This window comes from Nipponia nippon, unplaced genomic scaffold (assembly GCF_047370975.1).
Source record: "Nipponia nippon isolate SJK-2023a ecotype South Korea unplaced genomic scaffold, ASM4737097v1 scaffold_10, whole genome shotgun sequence".
NCBI classification, from domain to species: Eukaryota; Metazoa; Chordata; class Aves; order Pelecaniformes; family Threskiornithidae; genus Nipponia; species Nipponia nippon.
This window is the reverse complement of record NW_028262291.1, coordinates 31,330,304-31,349,627: the sequence shown is the minus strand read 5'-3', so window position 1 is coordinate 31,349,627 and position 19,324 is coordinate 31,330,304. Positions and strand designations below refer to the sequence as shown.

Sequence of the window (19,324 nt, the reverse complement as noted above, 5' to 3'; positions counted from 1 at the left end):
TTGGTATTCTGGTAGTATTGAGCAAAACTGTGTAAGAGATCTGATAGTTAATATTTGCTCTGTTCACTTTTTCTTAAAAAGAAGTCCAGATAAGCAGTAAAAACACGGGAAACAAAAAATTAACTTTCCAGATCTATGCTTGGATGGAGTTCAAAAACAAATTTGGATTAATCAGTATTTCTGATTATAATGGCAGTAGTTGCATGTATTTGTTCTTGACTAACAGAGACTTCTTTAGGAAACAAAGGATCTTTAGATTCTTTTCAAGCAGCACTGTTTTTGAGAAAGCTGCTTTTTTGCTAATTGTCTGTTTCATTGTAGATGGAGCAGGAGGCTGAGCGGCGTAGGCAGCCACAAATAAAACAAGAGCCAGAGTCTGAGGAGGAAGAGGAAGAAAAGGCAGAAAAAGAGGAAAAAAGAGAAGAGCCAGAGGAAGAGGAGGAGGAGCCTGAACAAAAGCCCTGCCTTAAACCAACTTTACGACCCATTAGTTCTGCCCCGTCTGTTTCTTCTGCTAGTGGAAATGCAACCCCTAACACACCTGGTGATGAATCTCCCTGTGGCATTATTATCCCTCATGAAAATTCACCTGATCAACAGCAGCCGGAGGAGCATCGGCCCAAAATAGGACTTAGCCTCAAACTGGGCAAGTTTACATTTTATCTTAACGTTCCATATGGGATCAGAATGAAAAAATGCCAAGCTGAGTAGCCACACAGTTTTCCAAATATATTGCATGTTTTGACATACTTATATCACGTTTTTGCTACCCAGATGCTCTGCTTGATTTCTTCTGTCCAGAAGATACCTTTTATAGATCTCTCTTCTTCCAAAATCTGGAGGGGAAAAACAGAGGGAAGTTTTGGCATCCTCAAGGCTTAATTTTTTTAGGGGTGCTCTGAGCTGGGATTAGCTATTTCCACATGCTTTTTCAGCTTAATAGATTTCTAAGTATCTCTTTTAAAACTCATTGCTACTTTTCATTGATGTAAGTATGTGTTAGGTTTAAGCCTTAGATACTTCTTATATTTATTCACAAAGACCCTTTTAAAAGGAGAAAACTGAAAATTAGATTTTTTTTTTCTTCCTCTTAGAGTAGGACAGTGAATTGATGACAATTGCAAATGGAACATGAGTGTAGAGTTCCTTAGTACTTTAGCAATTTTCTGGTGTTTTAAAACAAAAAATTTATTCTGAGCAGCAGAACTAAGGATATTTGTATTCCAGAAGGTTTGTGCATTTATTATTTTGATTAAATTATACTGGGGCTGCAGTTTGAGCTCACACTGTGTTAGATCTTGAATGAGGAGAGACTGTATGGTATTAGGCTAACTGATTAACGCTTTTCCTACAGCTAGATTCATTGCAACCTTTCATTTCTGTGCTCTGCCTCTGCTAAGATTTGAACTCATGCTGTAGTCCTCCCTCAGTGAGGGTGCTAATTGGTTTCAGGACAAAGAAAGACAACCCTACTTTTCAAGAGTCTCGAACAAACTCAGTTTGAGATCTTTACCTCTTTTGCTGTTTTTATAACTGAGTTTGAGAGATTAAAATGCTGATGTTAGGCATTCACCAACACTGATATAGCATATAAACCGATATTCCTCAAGAAATGTGTGAAGAGCAAACTAGCTTCAGTTGCAGTTTATGAATATGTTATTCTGTCTTTTGGGTTGTAGGTGCCTGCAATAGTCCTAATCAGCCCAATGCTGTAAAAAGGAAGAAGCTTGCTGTGGATAGTGTTTTCAATAAATTTGATGATGAAGACAGTGATGATGTGCCCCGGAAAAGGAAACTTGTCCCCCTGGATTATGGAGAAGAAGATAAAAGCAATATCAAAGGCAGTGTCAATACAGAAGAAAAACGCAAACATATTAAGAGTCTCATTGAGAAGATTCCCACAGCAAAACCAGAGCTCTTTGCTTATCCTCTTGACTGGTCAATTGTGGATTCAGTAAGTTTATTTCTTTTAACCATTCACGAAAAAAGCATAATTTTTCCAAACAAACCATGGAATTGAATAGAAAACCAATGTTCCTGGGACCCCAGTGGATTGAAGCATCATTATCAAATGGAAATCAAACTTAAGTACTGTATTTCTTGTCCATGTATAATACTTATTCTGAAGTATGCCTGCTTATTTTTGTTTGGTCTCCTGAATTGCTGCTACAAATTGTCTAACAGTTTTATGGACGGGGGGAAAAAAGGTCCTGTAAAAACATGTTTGAATGGCTGTCAGAAACACTTGCAGATGCCAAATCACTAAGGGTTATCTCATTGATAACAAAATGTATCTTTTGCTAAATAGTTGTTTGGGTCTTCTGGCCGCCTATCTGGCGGTATTGTTTCAAGACGGTAAAGTTTATGGAAATTATGGTGTGTTTTTTTTTTTTAGACACTAATGGAACGTCGAATTAGACCATGGATCAACAAGAAAATAATAGAATATATTGGTGAAGAAGAAGCCACACTAGTTGACTTTGTTTGTTCTAAGGTTAATATCTTCCAATTCCTTTGTGAAGTCTGAGTTTTGCTCTCCATTTAAGCTGCAGCGATGACTGCAGTATCTGTATTTGAAGGCAGTCTGTTCTTAGCTTCTCTGTAATCAATGATATCGGTCAGCAGAGACAGTTGGTGTACTTGGAATCAATATGTACCCTAGTGTTTTACAAGTTACCTCCTTTAACGCTTGTGCACAATATGTGCATGCTAGATGCTCTCTGTTATCTGTTAGATAAATGTATGGAACTGGATTGAAGAAATGAGCAGTTGACAAGAGCAGCTGTTTGAACTGATAGTTTTATCATTAGATTGCAGAGGTAATACCTCATTGACTATTAACATTTTTAACTTAAAAATAGGATTTGTGTGAAATCAGGGGGAAAAAAGCCAGTAGCTTGATTTTACATACATTTTTTTATTAAATTTTTAAAAAGCTTTTTAGACGCTGTTGTTGCTTTAATAGTAAGCAAATACTAAGGTTTTAGAGTTAGCCTTAGAAGTCATTCTGCTATACCTTTTGGCCGTTGCATGACTTGTTACTAAATTCTAGTAACTTGCCTTTAAATCTGTTACGACAACTCTATGGCTTTTCATCAATAGGGAGTTTCAAAAACTCATTTCAGCTTTCATGGTACTCAAGTTCATAATGGCTTGTCTCAGTTTATCTTTTAGGGCTACTGTATGAGAGGCAAAGCAAGTGATAGTTTTGTGGCACAGGTGGTTAGTAGAAAGTGAAAAGCAGTTTAATATTTGCCAAGCTTAAATTATATATATGTAAGAAATAAATGTCGTTTTCTAGTATTGAAAGACAACTTATTTGGTTCTGAAAAAAATAATTTGAAACAGGCAGATGAAAAATTCAGTTATGAAGAGTGATACAGGGAGAATTTTGCCTTGGTATTCCATTAGGAATTCATTGTTGAAGGAAGGAGAGCTCATTCCTGAAATTGGGACAGCTTAATTGGAGATGCAAGAATAGCCAGCAAATACAGAACCTGTTGAATCTCTGGAGCTTCCTGGAACTTGTTCCTCAGTAACTAGCCATAAACTAGCACTCACTATGATGGAATCTGATGTCGTTTAATAGCAATTTTTGCCCTGGCTAATACTGGGAACTAATTAACAGGACATACTTTTTGTATGTGCAAAGTGTTCAAAATCCTTTAGAAGTAACTGGCTTTTGTCCAAAGATGTTTATATGGTTTACTCTGAGTTTTCAGTCTAAAAACGTTTCTTTCTTTCAGGTTATGGCTCACAGCTCGCCACAGAGCATACTGGATGATGTTGCCATGGTAAGCGGAAATTCTGTAACTGATACACCTCCTACATTATACTGAAGCTAATAGTCAATTCTGCGAAACAGGAGTCCATAACAGGCATATTTGGCGTTCATAGAACATGCATAGAAAATGTGCATTAGATATGAAAGCTATTTGGATTAAATAGATCATGCTAACACAGGCGTGATTTTGCAGTTAGAGCATCTAGGTAGAAATTACTGATCTCTGTTCAGAATTCCTCAGTATTCAGGAAGTGTGGAACAAAGATTCTATCCCTAACAGTAGAGGTAAGGATCAACAATAACAGAACTGTATCAGAAATATAAACTTTTATTCCGTCTCATTCTTGTAACTAGATTTTTATAATTAGTAGTTTAATAGGTCTCTTTCTAATTAATGAGCAAAAGGTGATTTTTCTCTAGAAGAGTAAAAACTTTTTTTTGCCTGGTATTGGAAGATAGAAACTTTATGAAATAATGCTACTGTTTCACCATGTTTTCATACACTGAAAGGTGAATAAAAACTCATTGTTCACTCTCTTCCAATAAGGAAACTTGGAGGCAAAGTTGGTAGAAGCCAGATTCATAGCAGGAGGTAGTAGGTTGTTCTTGTGACTAGTAGGTGACCTGGGGAACTTCCTGAGAGGTGTTGTGCATGCTAAAAGTTTGCATGGATTCAAGAACAGCCTGGATAATAAGTTCAAGGAAGAGAAATCCATCGAGGGATTACTTAATAAATATCCAAGGAAGTTCCAAGCTGAAAATGAGCAGAGACTAGGAGAGAATTAAGGGAGAATATCACATGTGTATGTCCTGTTCTTGCATTCTTCCCATTTTTTGCCTCTTCCCAAGGCACTTTTGGAGACTAGGATACTGGTACTTTAATCTCTTCGTGCCCAACAGCTGCATTATACAAGTATATCGTTAAAGCCTAGTCAAGTCAGGTGGTAAATGCAGGACAGACAAATGCACTGAAGTTTTATCCACTGCCTTGTTCAAAGGCTTAACTTGGATTACACTACCTCCACTTTGTATTTCTGATGTGTCTAGAATTAGTTTTTATAACAGGAATGCCTAACCTAAAAAAATAATCTATAAAATGTGTATTTCCTACAGGTACTAGATGAAGAAGCTGAAGTTTTCATAGTCAAAATGTGGAGGTTGTTGATATACGAGACAGAAGCGAAGAAGATTGGTCTAGTGAAATAAAGCACTCTCCTTGCTTCTAGGGTTCCATTTCAATTTTGGGCTTTTTTTTTCCATCATTCAAAGACTTTGAATTTTCTCTGTTCTCAGAGACTTGAGACCTGTATTTTTTTATGTAGAAAATGTGAATTTTTTTGTCCTCTGCTCTGAGGCCCCCTTTACCCTTCTCAGTTAGTTATCTGAATCCTGCATTGGTTCTCTTTATAATTCACAAGGTACAATTACCGGTATGTTTTACAAGCTGCAGCTACTGTACACGCTCTCTGGTAATTTTTGTTATGTTACTCTGATTCTTGTAAATATTAAGGGAAAAAAAAAAAAGCCCCTGTTTTGCAAAACATTTGCACTTAGTGTGGAACTATATCAGTTACAGATGAAGACAAATTATTTTACTGCAAATTTGTCAGCGCTTTTTTTTTTTGCATACTCTCCCTCTTTTTATTTAAAGAACTATCAGAATACAATTTAAAAGTAAGTGGCTTGAGCTACTTTCACAGAACAGCTTTGTGTGTTCGTTTGGTCCCCTTATCTGACTCTGGAAAAGGAGTTCCCTCAGACTTTTCATTCTGATGTGAACCCGCAGCAGTCTTGGTAATTTATTGCCCATTTAGAATTACTAATGAAGCTGGGAGCTTAGTCTCCTGCAGATGCTCTGTGTCTTTCCTAGAAAGTGCAAATTGCAGAAAGTTTTTTATTCTTTGCTCAGTTAAAACAAGAGCAGGACCTCAATTCAATAAGTGCTATTTGATACTTTTTTTTTTTTAACCTAGGATTTCTTCTGCAGAATTTCATTTTAGCCCTTCCCTATTATCCCTTCTGTCTCCAGAATAATCAGACGAATTTTTTTTAAAAGAAATTATTTTTAAAAACATTTTTTTAGTATTTAGAAAAAAAATACCTGTTTGGATGTAACTGACCGTAGCAGTTGACAAAAACTGAACCATAAGTTTTCAAACAGTGCTGAAGCCTTGATTTTATCCATACTGTTAAACTGGACCCAACTTTTGTTTTCTACTGTAAGCAGTCTGTTGTCCACAAAAAGAGGGTGATATTTTCCTGCCTTGTTTGTATGGGTTTTTATAAATAGGCTGATATGGTATAAATGATGAGATGTACTGTAAACTGCATTTTTTATCTCATACCTGGGTAAGAAGACAAATCGATAATGTGCTATGAGCTGTTTTGATTGCAGGAGGACTGTGTTCCAGGGAGCAAACTGTCTCAAAAACATTTTTAATTTTTAAACACAATTCTTAATAGCAAACAAATTAAGTAAAGGTGTTCCAGTATCTCTATATTGTATTTAACTGAAGGATACAGGTTGACCTGTTCAGAAAACATAACTATGACCTTGAGTTACTAGTTCTTTGTATCTGGAGAGGACACTTGAAAACACTGTTCTTAACAAACGGGATCGTGTAAAGGTTCCACCATGTAAATATTTCAGATATTAAAAATGTATATATTTGATTTAAGGGCTGACATTCTTTTGGAGTCTTGTGCAGCATGCAGTTGTATTTAACCCTGCTTTCTGAATCAAGTGTTCACAAATTAGGGGTGGGTTTTTTTAAAACTACCTCCTGCTTTATGGCAGGTGATTAGAAGCCTGCAAATGCACATGTGATCCCAATATGTTCTTTCTCATCCCTGTAATACTACACACCACAAAATGTTCTTTTTTTAACTTGAAGTGTAATGCTCAGATGTTACTTTTATGTTGTGCTTGAGTTTGCATGAGAATGTTTTGTTTTACGTACTTAAATGCTGCAACCTTCCTCTTTTTTTCCTGCAACTTGATGTTACCCTAAGAAATTACTTCTCCATTCTCCCCATACAGTTTTGCATCAGCATTTACCAAAAATTCTCCAAATTCTAAATAAATTCAAAACTTGCTCTGCTTGTAGTATACAATACAGAGAAGAGGGAGAGTGAACTTCATGAGTGCTTTTTGTCCTGCTAATACGGCATTCTCTCTCTCTGTCATTAGCAGGAGTTAAACAAGACAAATGCAACAATTGCGTTGTAATGCCACTGTGTGACAGATTGCCTAACGTCCTTGTTGAGATTCTTCAGAGAAAGCTCAAGTTGTGAAACTTAAGCTTATTTTCTTCTGCCCTAAACTAAAGTTGTATATTCATCTATTATATTATTTATGCATTGGACATAAGCTTGTACTCTTCCTTTCCTAAGGAGACTGAAGGCATCTGGGTGAGGAAGACATCTAAAATTTAAGCTGGAGTGTTAAATATCCAGGTAAATAAGTATATAGAAGCAGTTGTGACATTAAAAAAAATAATTTTGTAGAAGTTGAGGTTTTCTTCAGTAGTGGAAGGAGGAAGGAACATTCACTATAGCGTCTCTGGCTTGGCTTATGCAAGTACTTCAACAAATTTTCCTCTTTCACAATACAAAATGTTGCTTTATAAAGTCACTTCTAGTGTTTACCTCTTACTCAAATTAGTGTTATTACTTCTCAGTGATAACAGTGTATTTTGTGTCTGTGATGCTGGGGGGTAGAACTGAAATTACATGCTCCTGAGAGGTTCTTAATATAGAAAGTAACTTTCCTTTGTTAACTGTTTTTCTTCCAACATGCAGTAACAGAGTTATTTCAAGATAAACTTGGAAAATCTGGGGTAGAAAAAGCCTTTTTTTGCCGACATCGCAACACTTCACTGTCTGAATATGCGATTTTAATACACATGTGTGTTATGTTAGTAAATGCACAGATAAAGAGTATACTGAGAATGAGATCAGTTAGCAAACGATGTATGTTGCCACAGGGTGTTCAGCGCAGCATGCCATAGTATGATCCGTTCTGTGACAGAAAGGTACTTCAAAAGTTACATATAGTGCATAGAGGGGAAAAAAATGTCTATGTTTATACAACAGAACTGGATGTAGTCATTGATCTGGACTTTACTGCGGAATGAGGCTTTACACTTTAACATGTGCCCTTAGTCTCCTGGTAATCATTCTGCATAACTGCCATTCAGTGCGACTTGGAATACGTGAGTACAAAATATAAAGTATCATTGTTTTCATTAGCATGCACTGAAAAGAAATGGGAAACCGTGAACAAGTAAGATCCATGACCAAGAATGATATATTTTTATATTACTGTTAATATGATAAGAGACTTTTTTTGGTTTTAGAATACTTAATCTGTTCACATACTGATTTGTTTTTTCTAATTCTGGGCGTTTCCTTACTCCTCTTTAAACAGGAGCCTGCACTAAAAATAACCATCTAGCTAGGTGCTTGTGGCTTTTAAATGTGGGCAGGGGAGGGCCCCAAACAGTAAGTTTAGTTTCTTACTGAGTTCGTATTTCTTCCTACTAATGCTTTCCTGTTACCGAGAGGGAAGCATTAGAGCTTTCATGCTTTTACTGAATGGCGTTGCTAGATAGCTGCCTGCGGGAGCGGTATTTTAGAAAGTGGATACACTTAAAACTGGAAGTTGTTGGCTTTCATATTACAATGGGGTCACACTTACTCATATTCTATACATTTTCCTGAGTAGGAACATAGGGTGTCGTACATGCAGACTTACAAATTAGTACACAGTCATGCAGTGTGAGCAGTATGAGGTATTGTTAATAGACATTTCATCGTGGACCAAACTGATGTCAATAATATAAATAGAGAATAGTCTGGTACAGCTGTATGTCCATGTTTGGGGGGATTTTTTCCTCTTAAAATAACGTAGTTTTATTTGGTTAATGGTTAGGCACCACCTTCGGTCTAAAAACAGCTTCTTTTAAATGCATTTCACATGCATACGACCTACTGAAACTCGGTATTTGTGTGAAAATGATTATGTAAAACCTAACTTTTACGCGTGATACTTTTGTGCCACTTCATTTTCCCATAGATCTTCCTGTAGTGTAGTCGAGTAGTGAAATACATCTGTTTTTAAACATGCAGAATTACATGGTCCCTCGGAGATTTTACTTTTTTTTATTTTAGGAATGATTACGTGTATTGTAGCACTCCGTGTATGTTAGTAACCCCATTCGGTTCTGCGTTTTTAAAAAGGAATTGTGGATTACTCTTCAAATACCATGGATAGCAAGGTAAGTTTCAAGTTCGAAATTGGCTTGGGTTCTTCCACAAATGAGTCACGGCTCTACTAGAGGCTTCTTGAGAAGATGCCACGTTGACTTGAGATTATTTTTATTTTGAAATGCAAGGATCCCTCCAAGTTATTTTCATAGTGCTTTCCTGTGGGCCTGTTTTAAACCAGGGTGACTAGCTTATAAATGACTTGAATTCAAAACAAGCAAGAAGTGTATTTTCCCATGATGCCCCTCTCTTTCCCCGGTACCATCTCTTCCCAGCTTCAGCAGGACAAGCCGGGCCTCCCTTGCAGCACCGCTCCCGTCGCTCTCTGCCGTCCCCCCGTCCCCCCCCGCTCTGCAGCCGTCAGTTTTTTCTTTCCCTTGGGTTGCCATCCCCGCCTCGCGATTCCATGCTTTGCTTAGCGGCAAGCGCTCGGCCTGGTCTTTCAGAAGCGCTCCTTCCTGCGGGGCGGCGGGGGCCTGCGCCTCCCGGCCCCGAGGGGCCCCGCAGCCGCCGCCGTGCAGCGCTGGGCGGCCGGGGGCGCGGCGGCTCCCCCGGGCTGGCGCTGCCGCTCCTCCGCGGCTGCCGGCCGCCGCCGTCGGAAGTGAGGTCGCGGCGGGCGGGGCGCGGGCCGGAAGCGAGCGGGGCCGGGCTGCGGGGCGGCGAGGAGCCGGTGGCGGAGCCCGCGGGAGGCGCGCCCTGCAGGTCGGTCTGTCAGCGGCCGCGCCTGGCGGCCCGGGGCAGCGCCGGTCCCGCCGCCGCCGGCCTCGGGGCGAGCGCGGGGCGCGGGCGCCCGTCCCCCCGCCGGGCCGGGCAGCGCGTGCGGCGCGGGGCGGGCGCGCTGCGCCACCCGGAGCCGGGCCGGGGGCGCCCCGCAGGCCGGGCGGCGGCGGGGGGGGGGGGGCGGCCGGGGCCGGGGTTTGTGCCAGCCCTGCGCCACACGCCCGCGGGCTGGCGCCGGGGCCGGGGCGGGGTCCCTGGCCGCTCCCCCGGCCGGGCGGAGCGGGGCTGGGGTGGGCGGGGTAGACAGGAGTCGGGCCGCGGGCGGTGGGGCTGCTCCGGCCCGGGGGGCTGGTGACGCCGGGCGGGGGCCTCGCCGCCTTTCTGGGAGCCGCTCGCCTCGCCTGGGACCCCGTGCCGGCTCGGCAGCGGCCGGGGGACAGCGGGGGCCCTGGCTGCGGCGGGGCTGCTCCGGCCCGGGGCTGAGGCGAGCTCCGCGGGGCGTCTGGTGCTCCCCCAGGAACGCAGCGGCTGCTGCTCGATGCCTGTTTGAGAGAGAAGGCAGGGGTCAACCGGGCCGCGCCGCGCCGCGCTTGCTGTGGCTGGTGGATACCCGCTGTGCCTTCTCTTCTGAGCAGAGAAAACGTTACTGAGCTTACTGAAGGGCTACCTCTACTTGCTAGGGTAAATGTAAATGCACGAAAACTACAGTTGTAACTGCTGCTGTTCTTGCTAAGGAACGCCAAAGGAAGCAGGGAAGAACGTTTTTAGATAAGCTATTTTAATATTAACAGCTTCATTAAAAAAATGTTTCGGTAAGTCCCTTTTCAGGTACAACAAGTCAAAACTTAATTTGTGTCTGCTTATGCACAGTTCGTTTCTAGATTTCATTCATTCATAGTTAAATTTCAAACTTGGGAGTGTTCATTTATTTCAAAATAGAAAATAAAGTTGCTAGGGAAAATGTCCTGAATCCATTTTCTGAGCTCTTGAGTTTTCAAAAGGGATTGTTTTAACAAGCCGTGAGTTTTGAGGTCTGTTAGATGCGGTCATTCAAGCTTTGGTGCAGCTTTGCTGTCAGTTACTCCTCCCTCTTCAGTTTCTCTCTGCCCCTCAGTAGCTGTTGTTTTTTTGTTTGGTGAGTTTGTGGTGGTTTTCTTTACCAGGATTCTTTACATAGGATTTTGTGAGTTGGTGTTTTGGTTTTTTGTGTTTGTTTGGGTTTTTTTTCCTCCTTTCTCCTGTAATTTATTTAGAATTTTGATATGCTGCTATGTGAAAAATCTTATTCTGATACTCCACATTTCGATAAAAATACTCAACTTTTTCCTCTGCGGTGGCCCTGTCACTGAGAATTTTTACCAATAGCAGCCTTAAAACAAATATTGTTTATATTCTGTAGCCCAACCAAAGAATTAGAGCAAAAACTTTAAAAGTAAAAGCAACGTAATGCCTATTTATTTTCATCTAATCTTACATTTCATTACATTTTAAACTAGATGTGCTTGATTTTTAATTATGAATGTGGAAGAGAGCCATTCTAGTGAATACTGTGTTGTCTTTCTTTTTCCAAACAGTTTGCACACTCCCACTAGACTTGCTAAATTGGTGTTGCTGCCTAATGGCTCTTTAGTGTAAGCTACATCCCTGTTGAAGTTAGTAAGCACTATGCGCTAGTCTTGTAAGATATGTATTTATTTGTAAGTAGAGAAACAGCTTCTGCATCTTAGTACATATGAAAACAAGCTTAACTCACTCTTTAAGATGCTGTCTTGCAGCACTTGTGGCTTGCTGCTGCCGAAAGTGAGAGGCCTTGCTTTCTGATGTCCTCCCTCGTATGAGTTTTTCGAGATCCCTCCGTACATCAGTTGAGTATACTAAAACAGCAGAAAAATATTATTGTTTTCTTTTCCTGGATTGGTTTTCTTCCGGTTTAGTGAATAAAATCTACTGTAAAGAGGACTGATGAGTGCTAGAGTTGGCACAAGGTAGGAGCAGGAGCCACTTGGGATGGAAGTGGGAACTGGCACTCCACCCTTTGGGCAGTGATTTATTCACTTCCCTATGTTTTGTGTAATCAAGCCAGTGATTTATCTAGGCCTACTCATTGTTTCTTAAAATTATGTTTTTTCTGAAACTTATGTAGTGATGTCACCCTTCTTCCTCTTTCACCTATATTGCTTTATCCTCCTTTCTTATGGAGCACATGGTTTATTCATGTTTCCATAGGAAAATGTTAGCATATGACTTTTTTATGGAAGAATGTATAAAGCTGTTACAAGTGTATGGCATGTTTATGTATGTTTAGCTGATACATAAAACCTACCACTAGGGGAAATGAATGCACATTAGTTCTCGTGGCTCAGCTGAAATACTGCTTTGTGTAGCTCTAGGTCGCTCTTAGGGCATTACAGTATTAAAGGTACATCCAGATTTTAAATGATCAAACTCAGTCATCCTTGCTTGAAGATTCCCCTTGAGTTTATCAGCAATCCAAAACCGAACAACTTGGAGCAACTGTACTCTGCTGAGATAAAAACATTCAAGTTGTTCTCTGAGCAAGCGTGCAGTATTTCTCATTTATTGCACAAGAAGGAATGGAGAATTGTTTTGAATGATTAGTTTGTTGCTGGCTTACTTCTGTGGCTGATGAACTAATTTGATAACGCCTAGACGCTCTTATTTTTATGCTGGGAAATCCCTATTATGACCTCTTAGTAAAGATGCGATACAGTTCAGTATCATGGCGTAGACAGAAAATGGTTATCTTTGGTCTGTGTGAACTCTAAAAATTGGGGTAGGGAGGAGATGGAGAACTTAGTCATATAAGAACAAAGGCTTTTTACACATCTTTTTCCTTTCAGCATCTCAAGAGGAAAGATCCGTTTTGTGCAGAAATAAGCGATTTCCAGAGGACAGCCCCAATGACAGAACTGTCTGCACATTTACCCCAGTTTCAGCATGGGCAGCTGACAGAAAACTTCCCTGATAACCACCTCAGCAACACCGTATGTAACAAACAATTTTATTACCTGGTAGCAGTTAAATCAGGATGAATAATGAGCGTGGATGAAAATACAGTTCAGAAGTCTAGAAATCTGTTTGTTGGGAGTAGTTTTCTCTATCTGGAGTGTTGTGGTGATAAGCAGTGCTGAAATATTCTGTTAAATATCTGATGTTCTAAACTCATTTTTATATAGAGATAAGACTTCTCCCAGTTTAAAGTGGTGTTGGGGTGACCAAGTCCTGAAGAAAAATAAGAAAATGGGGTGGGATGCTCCCCTGTCCAACATTGGCCCTTAGGGGATTTAGTGAGCTCTCTTGATCTAGCCTGGCTGTGATCTGCGTGATTCACAGGTCTCTCAGTCACAGAATTAATTTTAGTCTAGGTAGAGCTTGAAGCCTGAGTTTTGTTGTTGCTACTGCTGGAGGACTACTCCTATGCAGGAAGAGCAGCACGGTCTCACTTGTGAATAATTGTGAAGGTGCTGTCAGAGTTCTTGAGGTTTTGCGGGGGAGGGGGAACTCAAACCATAAAGTTTTATGTGATTGCTTTGAAAGACCTAAGCACGTAATTGTTGCTAGAACTGTACTCATTGTACTGCATGTGTTTTGCTAAAACCAAGTTTAGATGATGTACTTGGGTGTGGTGCTCAGGCTCTTGGATTTGTCATGCTCCGTTCTTTGTTCCTGCTATAGCTCTTGAATATCAGGTTTCCTTGTGACACAGAAATGCTCTTGTGAGGCTGGGCCACTTGTAGCCATGTTTATGGCAGTGATTCAAGAGAATATTTTGATCCCTGCCCTAACTCTTCTATACAATCCAGCAGTTTAAGTAGAATTTTGAAAAAGCCTTGTCTTTATCTCAGATCAGCATCCTGCTATATCAGTAAAAGTGCAAAACATTTGAAAATTTATTTTTAAATTAAGAAATCAGTGACTTAAGACCTTACTGATTATAGAAACTGTTAATAAAACTAGAAAAGTGAAAACTTTCCTACTGCATCCTTTGTGCTTTTGCTTCAGAGGGAATGAAAAAGAGTTCTTTTCATCTTGGACAGGTGAGAGATTAACTTTTTTTGAACACTACTGCCAGATTAAAAAGGCAGAGCTCAGCGATAAGCTGTGGGCTCACCATCCTTACAGATAACTTGGTGATGCTCTTTCCCAGCACTGAGGGACGGATGGTTCTATTTACTTCTCACTGACAGATTGTACAGATGAATAACTACTACTTGTGCTTTTTCTTTCCATGTTTAAGTGTAACTCTAGGTGTAGTTTCAATACTTAGTTGTAATGATTTTTCTCCCCTACACACGTCCGCTTTGTTTTCGTACATATGTACAAAAATTCTTTCCTGCTTAAGTATATCTAGCTTCTGTGGCCAGCAGTCAGCACGTGAAACCACTAAGTACTATAACTTGCCATCTTTTCTTCCAATCACACACCAAGAGTTCAGCCAAGTCTTCAATATCTGTCACTGTATGATGACCTTTAAACATAAATGGTGTATGTGAGAACTAACAAAGTCTGTGCCCACTGTCAGGCAAGGGGGTCTGCTCCTGATGTATAAATCTGGATTTAATAAATAAAAACTTTTTATCAAATATGCTAGGTTTTTATCTCTTGGTTCAGGGGCATTGCTCTGGGTTTGCTATTAACTATTTTCCTGATAGGAAAAAAAAACCCTATCATTTGCTTTTGATATTGTTTATTCACCTGAAAGCGCGTAGTTCGTAACTTACGTTTGCTTACGGTGTTACAACAGGTGTTACTGACTTTTTAGCTTCAGAATTTTCACTTTTAACTATGTCTGAGGAAAGTGAAGAGTCTGTTCCTTTGCTTCCACTTCAGCAAGAGTCCATGGCCTCTGCTCTGTTTAATACTCATCAGGTAGGATATGAGTGCACTTTGTTCTTTTAAGCAGTAGGGCACGCGCATGTCACATTTAGCTACACTTTAGTAGCCTGAAAGGACAACTTTTTTCTAGTTTTAACAGCGAATGAGAGAATAACTCTTAACTCTTTTGATGCTGATCTGGTTTTCATGCACTGTGTTTTAATATGTGAAGGCATTTTGTGATTGTGTCTTTGTTCCTAACTACTGGAGGGAATAAAATGGCACGTATTGGTCTAATTTCTTCAATTTTTCTCTTTATGTTTGATTTTGCAGTTTCTTGTAGTGGTGTGCAAGTTAATCAGGCTTTTCCTTTGGCTGTTTTTGTGTTTGCTTTGCAAAGCTGTAGATTTTTATTCCACTTTTTACATTTCTGTGCCTATGATAGGGGTAAGTGCTCCCTCATTCAGGACTGCTATTACAGCAGAGAAAGAGCAACGTATTCTGCAAGTGCAAGACCTAAACACTAGGTCTGCTTTACTTGTGAAGTGTTCCAAGGCTCTGATCATCTCCAACGTAGAGTTACTTATGATCATCTTAGGCAGTTTATTTAGACAGGTAAGCTTATTGTTTCACTATCAAAGTGAAAAATGTTACATTTTAGCTATAATCTGTACAGAAGGAGGTCCAGTTGCAGCTAGCATTTCAGAACGATTAAACATAATCTCTTTATTTGCGTTCTCTCATACTCCTGTTTCTGTCTGACTTTCAATAATCATGTGTGAGGACTTTATGCAAAATGCCAAGTCATTTATAATGAATCTTTTGTTTAGTAAGATAATACTGAACCCAAAATATTTTTCAGGACATACTTTAAGTTAATGATACTAAATCGAAATTAAAGTTAAAACCTTAATTCTAAAAATCTGTTTGCCTGATAGTTTTAATTGCTTAATTAAGACAATTTTAGATTTTTTTTTTTTTTTCTCCCGTTATATTCAGTTTTCTCTTTGAAAAATAAAGTAAATTTTCTTAGAGGACAGTTCTTGAAACCCTGCTCAACTTGATCCTGAGGATACCACAACAAAGGAGTAAATAGGCAAAACATTTGATGTATATTGTTACTTTGTAATGTTTTGTAAAAGCTAATTTTTCATGAGTTGGGGAAGTTGTAAAGCTTCAACCAAGATTTTAGCAGTGTCAGTGTTTGCAGTTCAAAGTCCAGTGCCTTGTACTCCATAATCACTTAAGTGCTTTTCAAAACCCCACTATGAGTTCCTGAGTGTGTACTTAACATCTTATCTTTTCTGAGGGTGGGGCTGGGAAAATCGTCTATAAAGAATCTCCAAAATTACTATTGATTTATCAAAAAACTGCAGTGAGTTGATGAGATACAAGTCAGCAGTTATGTTTGGAAATGCTATTAAGAACAGGTAATAAGACTTTAACATTGCATGTTTAAGGAAAAAATTACCTGGATAAGAGTACTTAAGCAGAAATACATTAGGTTATTTTCAATGCCCTATCTTACGTCTAGAGCAATTTTACTAAAACTGAGTGGTATTTTAAAGGTATTGCAAATGGTATCTTCCTTCAGTTTATTGTACATTTTAATCTAAAGCTGCTTTAGTGCACTTACTCGAACGGAACTGTTTGTAAATGAAGTAGTTCTGAAGAAATGAGATTAATTTTGTAAGGAATCAAAAATCTTTGTGTTACATCTCTTTTATGTTAAACCTTTTGAGTGGAGGGAGTGGGAACAGTACAGCATTGACTTTGGACGTGGTAATACAGAAAAAAAAAAAAAGAGTAGACTGTATAAACTGTTGTATTTTAGGGATCATTTAGAGTGACTGGTAAACGTAAAATGCTTTCATTTCTTTGTGGTCCAGAACAGGTGAAGCGTAGCTCACTCTCCTGTTGTGTTCTCTGTACGTGCACACCACATATAAAAGGCTGAATGCCCCCTGCTGACAGGGCTTCTCGGAGAGGGGGCAAAAGGGTTGTGACAACAGGAGCAGTGCAGACCTGCACTGTAGGTGGTGTTCCCAGTTTGTGTTTTTGCTTGTGGTTAATCTTAATCCCATTGAAAGTTTACCTCTGTCCTTGTGTTTGAATTATACCCCTGATGTTTCATGTAGCAGTATCAGGAAGCCTAGGAGACTCTTTCATATTTGTTGACAAGGGTGGTGGAATTTCTTCAGTGTCAGTGAAAGGATGTGGCAGTAGTATCCCCGGGAAAGGAACAAAAGAATCCGCATGCTTGGCTCATCACACTAAAACTTTGGGATCAAATTTCAGTGGAAAGACTGAGAATTACCTGAGTTTGATCACCGTTTCTGTGTCATTCTTCTTGCTAAAAATGTGGGAACACCATACCTCGTGAAACTCCATTTTAATTTATATTCTAGTTAGTGTACTGTAGTGGGAGTAACATGGTAAGGAAAGTAGAAATTTTCTTGGGACGTTCATGGAGTAAGGTTCATAAATGTCTGGTTGGCATTATTTCTAGGAACAGATACAGTTAATCCTTGTCAAGCTGTGAGTAATCTACTGTCGTGCACCCTTGTATCAATTGTAGTTTGGACCAAGGGAAAAAGCTGTCTGTCTTTATTCGGCTTTTAAAATTCTGCTTAAAGGAAGGGCGACATAGGCTGTTTGATGCAACCAGCGCTACCTTCAGCTGCTGCTGTTTTTAATATAAATGCTTCTAACATAACCTTGTGCTCCCATTCTTTTGATAACTATGTGGTGCAATTAATTACTGCTGTTTAAGTCCTTGCTACGGCAAGTGTTCTTGACAGTGAATATTACCTTATATGTTTCCCCCTTGAGATCATCTTTAGCTTAGTGTACAAGAATATGATTGTGGATGGTTGCCGAGGAAACTTTTTTTTTATGTATTGCAGAATGACAACAGCGAAAGACGTCGCCATGATAATAGTGAGCGCAGAAGAAATGACAGTCCCGAGTCTGAGACCAATGGGCAGCCACAAAACAACGTTCAGCAAGTGGTGGAACAAGACGAAGAGGAAGATGAGGAGCTGACACTGAAATATGGGGCAAAACATGTGATTATGTTGTTTGTACCTGTCACACTTTGCATGGTGGTCGTTGTTGCAACCATCAAGTCTGTCAGCTTTTATACACGCAAGGATGGACAGCTGTATGTATCAGTTTTTTTCCCCTATCTTTTCAATGGACTCACTTAGATAATCTTCTGTAATCTTCATTTCTTCAGGAGTCTAATTCAAGCAGTGAACTCTCTCTTGCCTCCCTTTCCCCCTCCACCACCCCAGAGATAGTTTTGTTTTATTCCGTCCAGAAACCAGACTCTATATTCGTGGTACTATTGACATCTGTTGTCTGTCTGGTGACTAGCTGGGATAATATCTTGGTTGTTACTGCTTGATTCAAATCCCAGGTCCTCATTTTAATATTTTGTTGTGCCCTGTGGTATTTATAAAATAAACTCAATCCTGAGCCAAAGCCATTTCAGTTGTACTCTGCTAGAATACAAAGGTTTTGGAAAAGGAAAAAACCTACTAATTTAAATGAAGTAACATATATGCCAAATTCTGGTTCGCCTATGCTGTTTGATAAAGAAATTCAAATGCAAGAGGAAGATAGCTTTATGAGGTTCACTTCTGTTGCAGTTACAGAAACTTTCCTAGCAGGTTTCCTGTATAGAATTTTTTTTTTTTTTTGGCAAAGTATTAATGTTGCCAAAAAAAGGCAATTTCAGTGAAAGGTGATTTGAGAGAAAGGAGACAAAGGAAGAACACTGAGCCTGTCAGAACCTGCAGCAAATCAGTCTAAATGTTCCACTGTGAAAACGTTTAGACAAAATGATTCAAAGTGTGTTCGGCTTTGAAATGTTTGTGTAATATAAGAATGTCATAAAATGTTTCAATAAAACACAGAGTTCTTTTTCACTATCAAAATTGTTGATCAAAGAATTATTTTTCTTAAGATTTGATTTATGGTGTTTTCTCGCCCTGCCACCCCTTTCCCCATAATGAAGTGTTTTTTGCCCCAGGTTGTTGTATTTCTTTAAGAGAAAGAGAGTTGAGCTCATACATTGTTTTGTTGAAATCACTGGGGAACCTTTCATTGTAAATCCACTAGATGGTGTGCTTATAAACGTCTAGCTGCAGTAATAGTCTAACGATTCATAGCATGTGAGTAATTGCATCAAACAAGGTGGAGTTCTGGTTTTTGTTTGTTTTACAAAGTAGAAAATAGTAGTAATCTAAGAACGTAGGAAAGGCAAGTCTTCTAAGGAATTTTATTTTTTTTTTTAATTAAAGTTTGCCTAATATGATACTATGCTGCCTTTCAAATTTTGATGAAGTAGAAAATAGCTGTTGCTTTTACAGCTCTGAATTGAAAGATTACTGCAATTTCATTTGATGTTGGCCTCACATATCAGAAACATCTGTGCATTCAGTGGCATTTCAGTTGACTCTTTGTTGTTGTAGCATCTACACTCCTTTCACAGAAGAGACAGAGACTGTAGGACAGAGAGCCCTGAATTCAATTCTCAACGCCGCTATCATGATCAGCGTTATCATTGTCATGACCATACTCCTGGTTGTGCTTTATAAATACAGGTGCTACAAGGTGAGTATAACTATAATTGACTTGAGTAATTGTGCTAGTTTTATTTATTGGTACAGATTATCAAGAATTAACAAAATGTAGGGTTATCAAGGATGA

At 39.4% G+C, this 19,324-nt stretch overlaps 2 protein-coding genes across 18 annotated transcripts in view; both read left to right on the top strand.

Annotated features, from left to right (window-relative positions):
• The window catches only part of RBM25 (RNA binding motif protein 25), a 36,811-nt gene extending 30,345 nt beyond the window's left edge, over positions 1-6,466 (top strand). For all 5 annotated transcript variants that reach the window (XM_087746386.1, XM_087746389.1, XM_087746385.1 and 2 more), the window contains 5 exons: positions 322-646; positions 1,680-1,954; positions 2,396-2,494; positions 3,747-3,794; positions 4,898-6,466. In XM_087746386.1, coding sequence (XP_087602512.1) covers positions 322-646; positions 1,680-1,954; positions 2,396-2,494; positions 3,747-3,794; positions 4,898-4,990 — 840 coding nt within the window. In that variant the 3' untranslated portion in view covers positions 4,991-6,466. The remainder of the gene's footprint in view (positions 1-321; positions 647-1,679; positions 1,955-2,395; positions 2,495-3,746; positions 3,795-4,897) is intronic.
• Positions 6,467-6,606: 140 nt separating this feature from the next.
• The window catches only part of PSEN1 (presenilin 1), a 30,152-nt gene continuing 17,434 nt past the window's right edge, over positions 6,607-19,324 (top strand). For 2 of the 13 annotated variants that reach the window (XR_015701971.1, XM_087746394.1), the window contains exons 1-4: positions 9,696-9,758; positions 12,634-12,777; positions 17,515-17,771; positions 19,087-19,228. Coding sequence is in view for 12 of the 13 variants with exons in the window: in XM_087746394.1 (XP_087602520.1) it covers positions 12,694-12,777; positions 17,515-17,771; positions 19,087-19,228 (483 nt within the window). In the remaining variant the exon portion in view is untranslated. Of the gene's footprint in view, positions 7,241-7,879; positions 9,064-9,674; positions 9,759-10,082; positions 10,585-11,533; positions 11,637-12,633; positions 12,778-14,537; positions 14,663-15,059; positions 15,224-17,514; positions 17,772-19,086; positions 19,229-19,324 lie in introns of those variants that run through there. The other 11 variants (XM_087746397.1, XM_087746395.1, XM_087746405.1 and 8 more) reach the window with 11 other exon arrangements.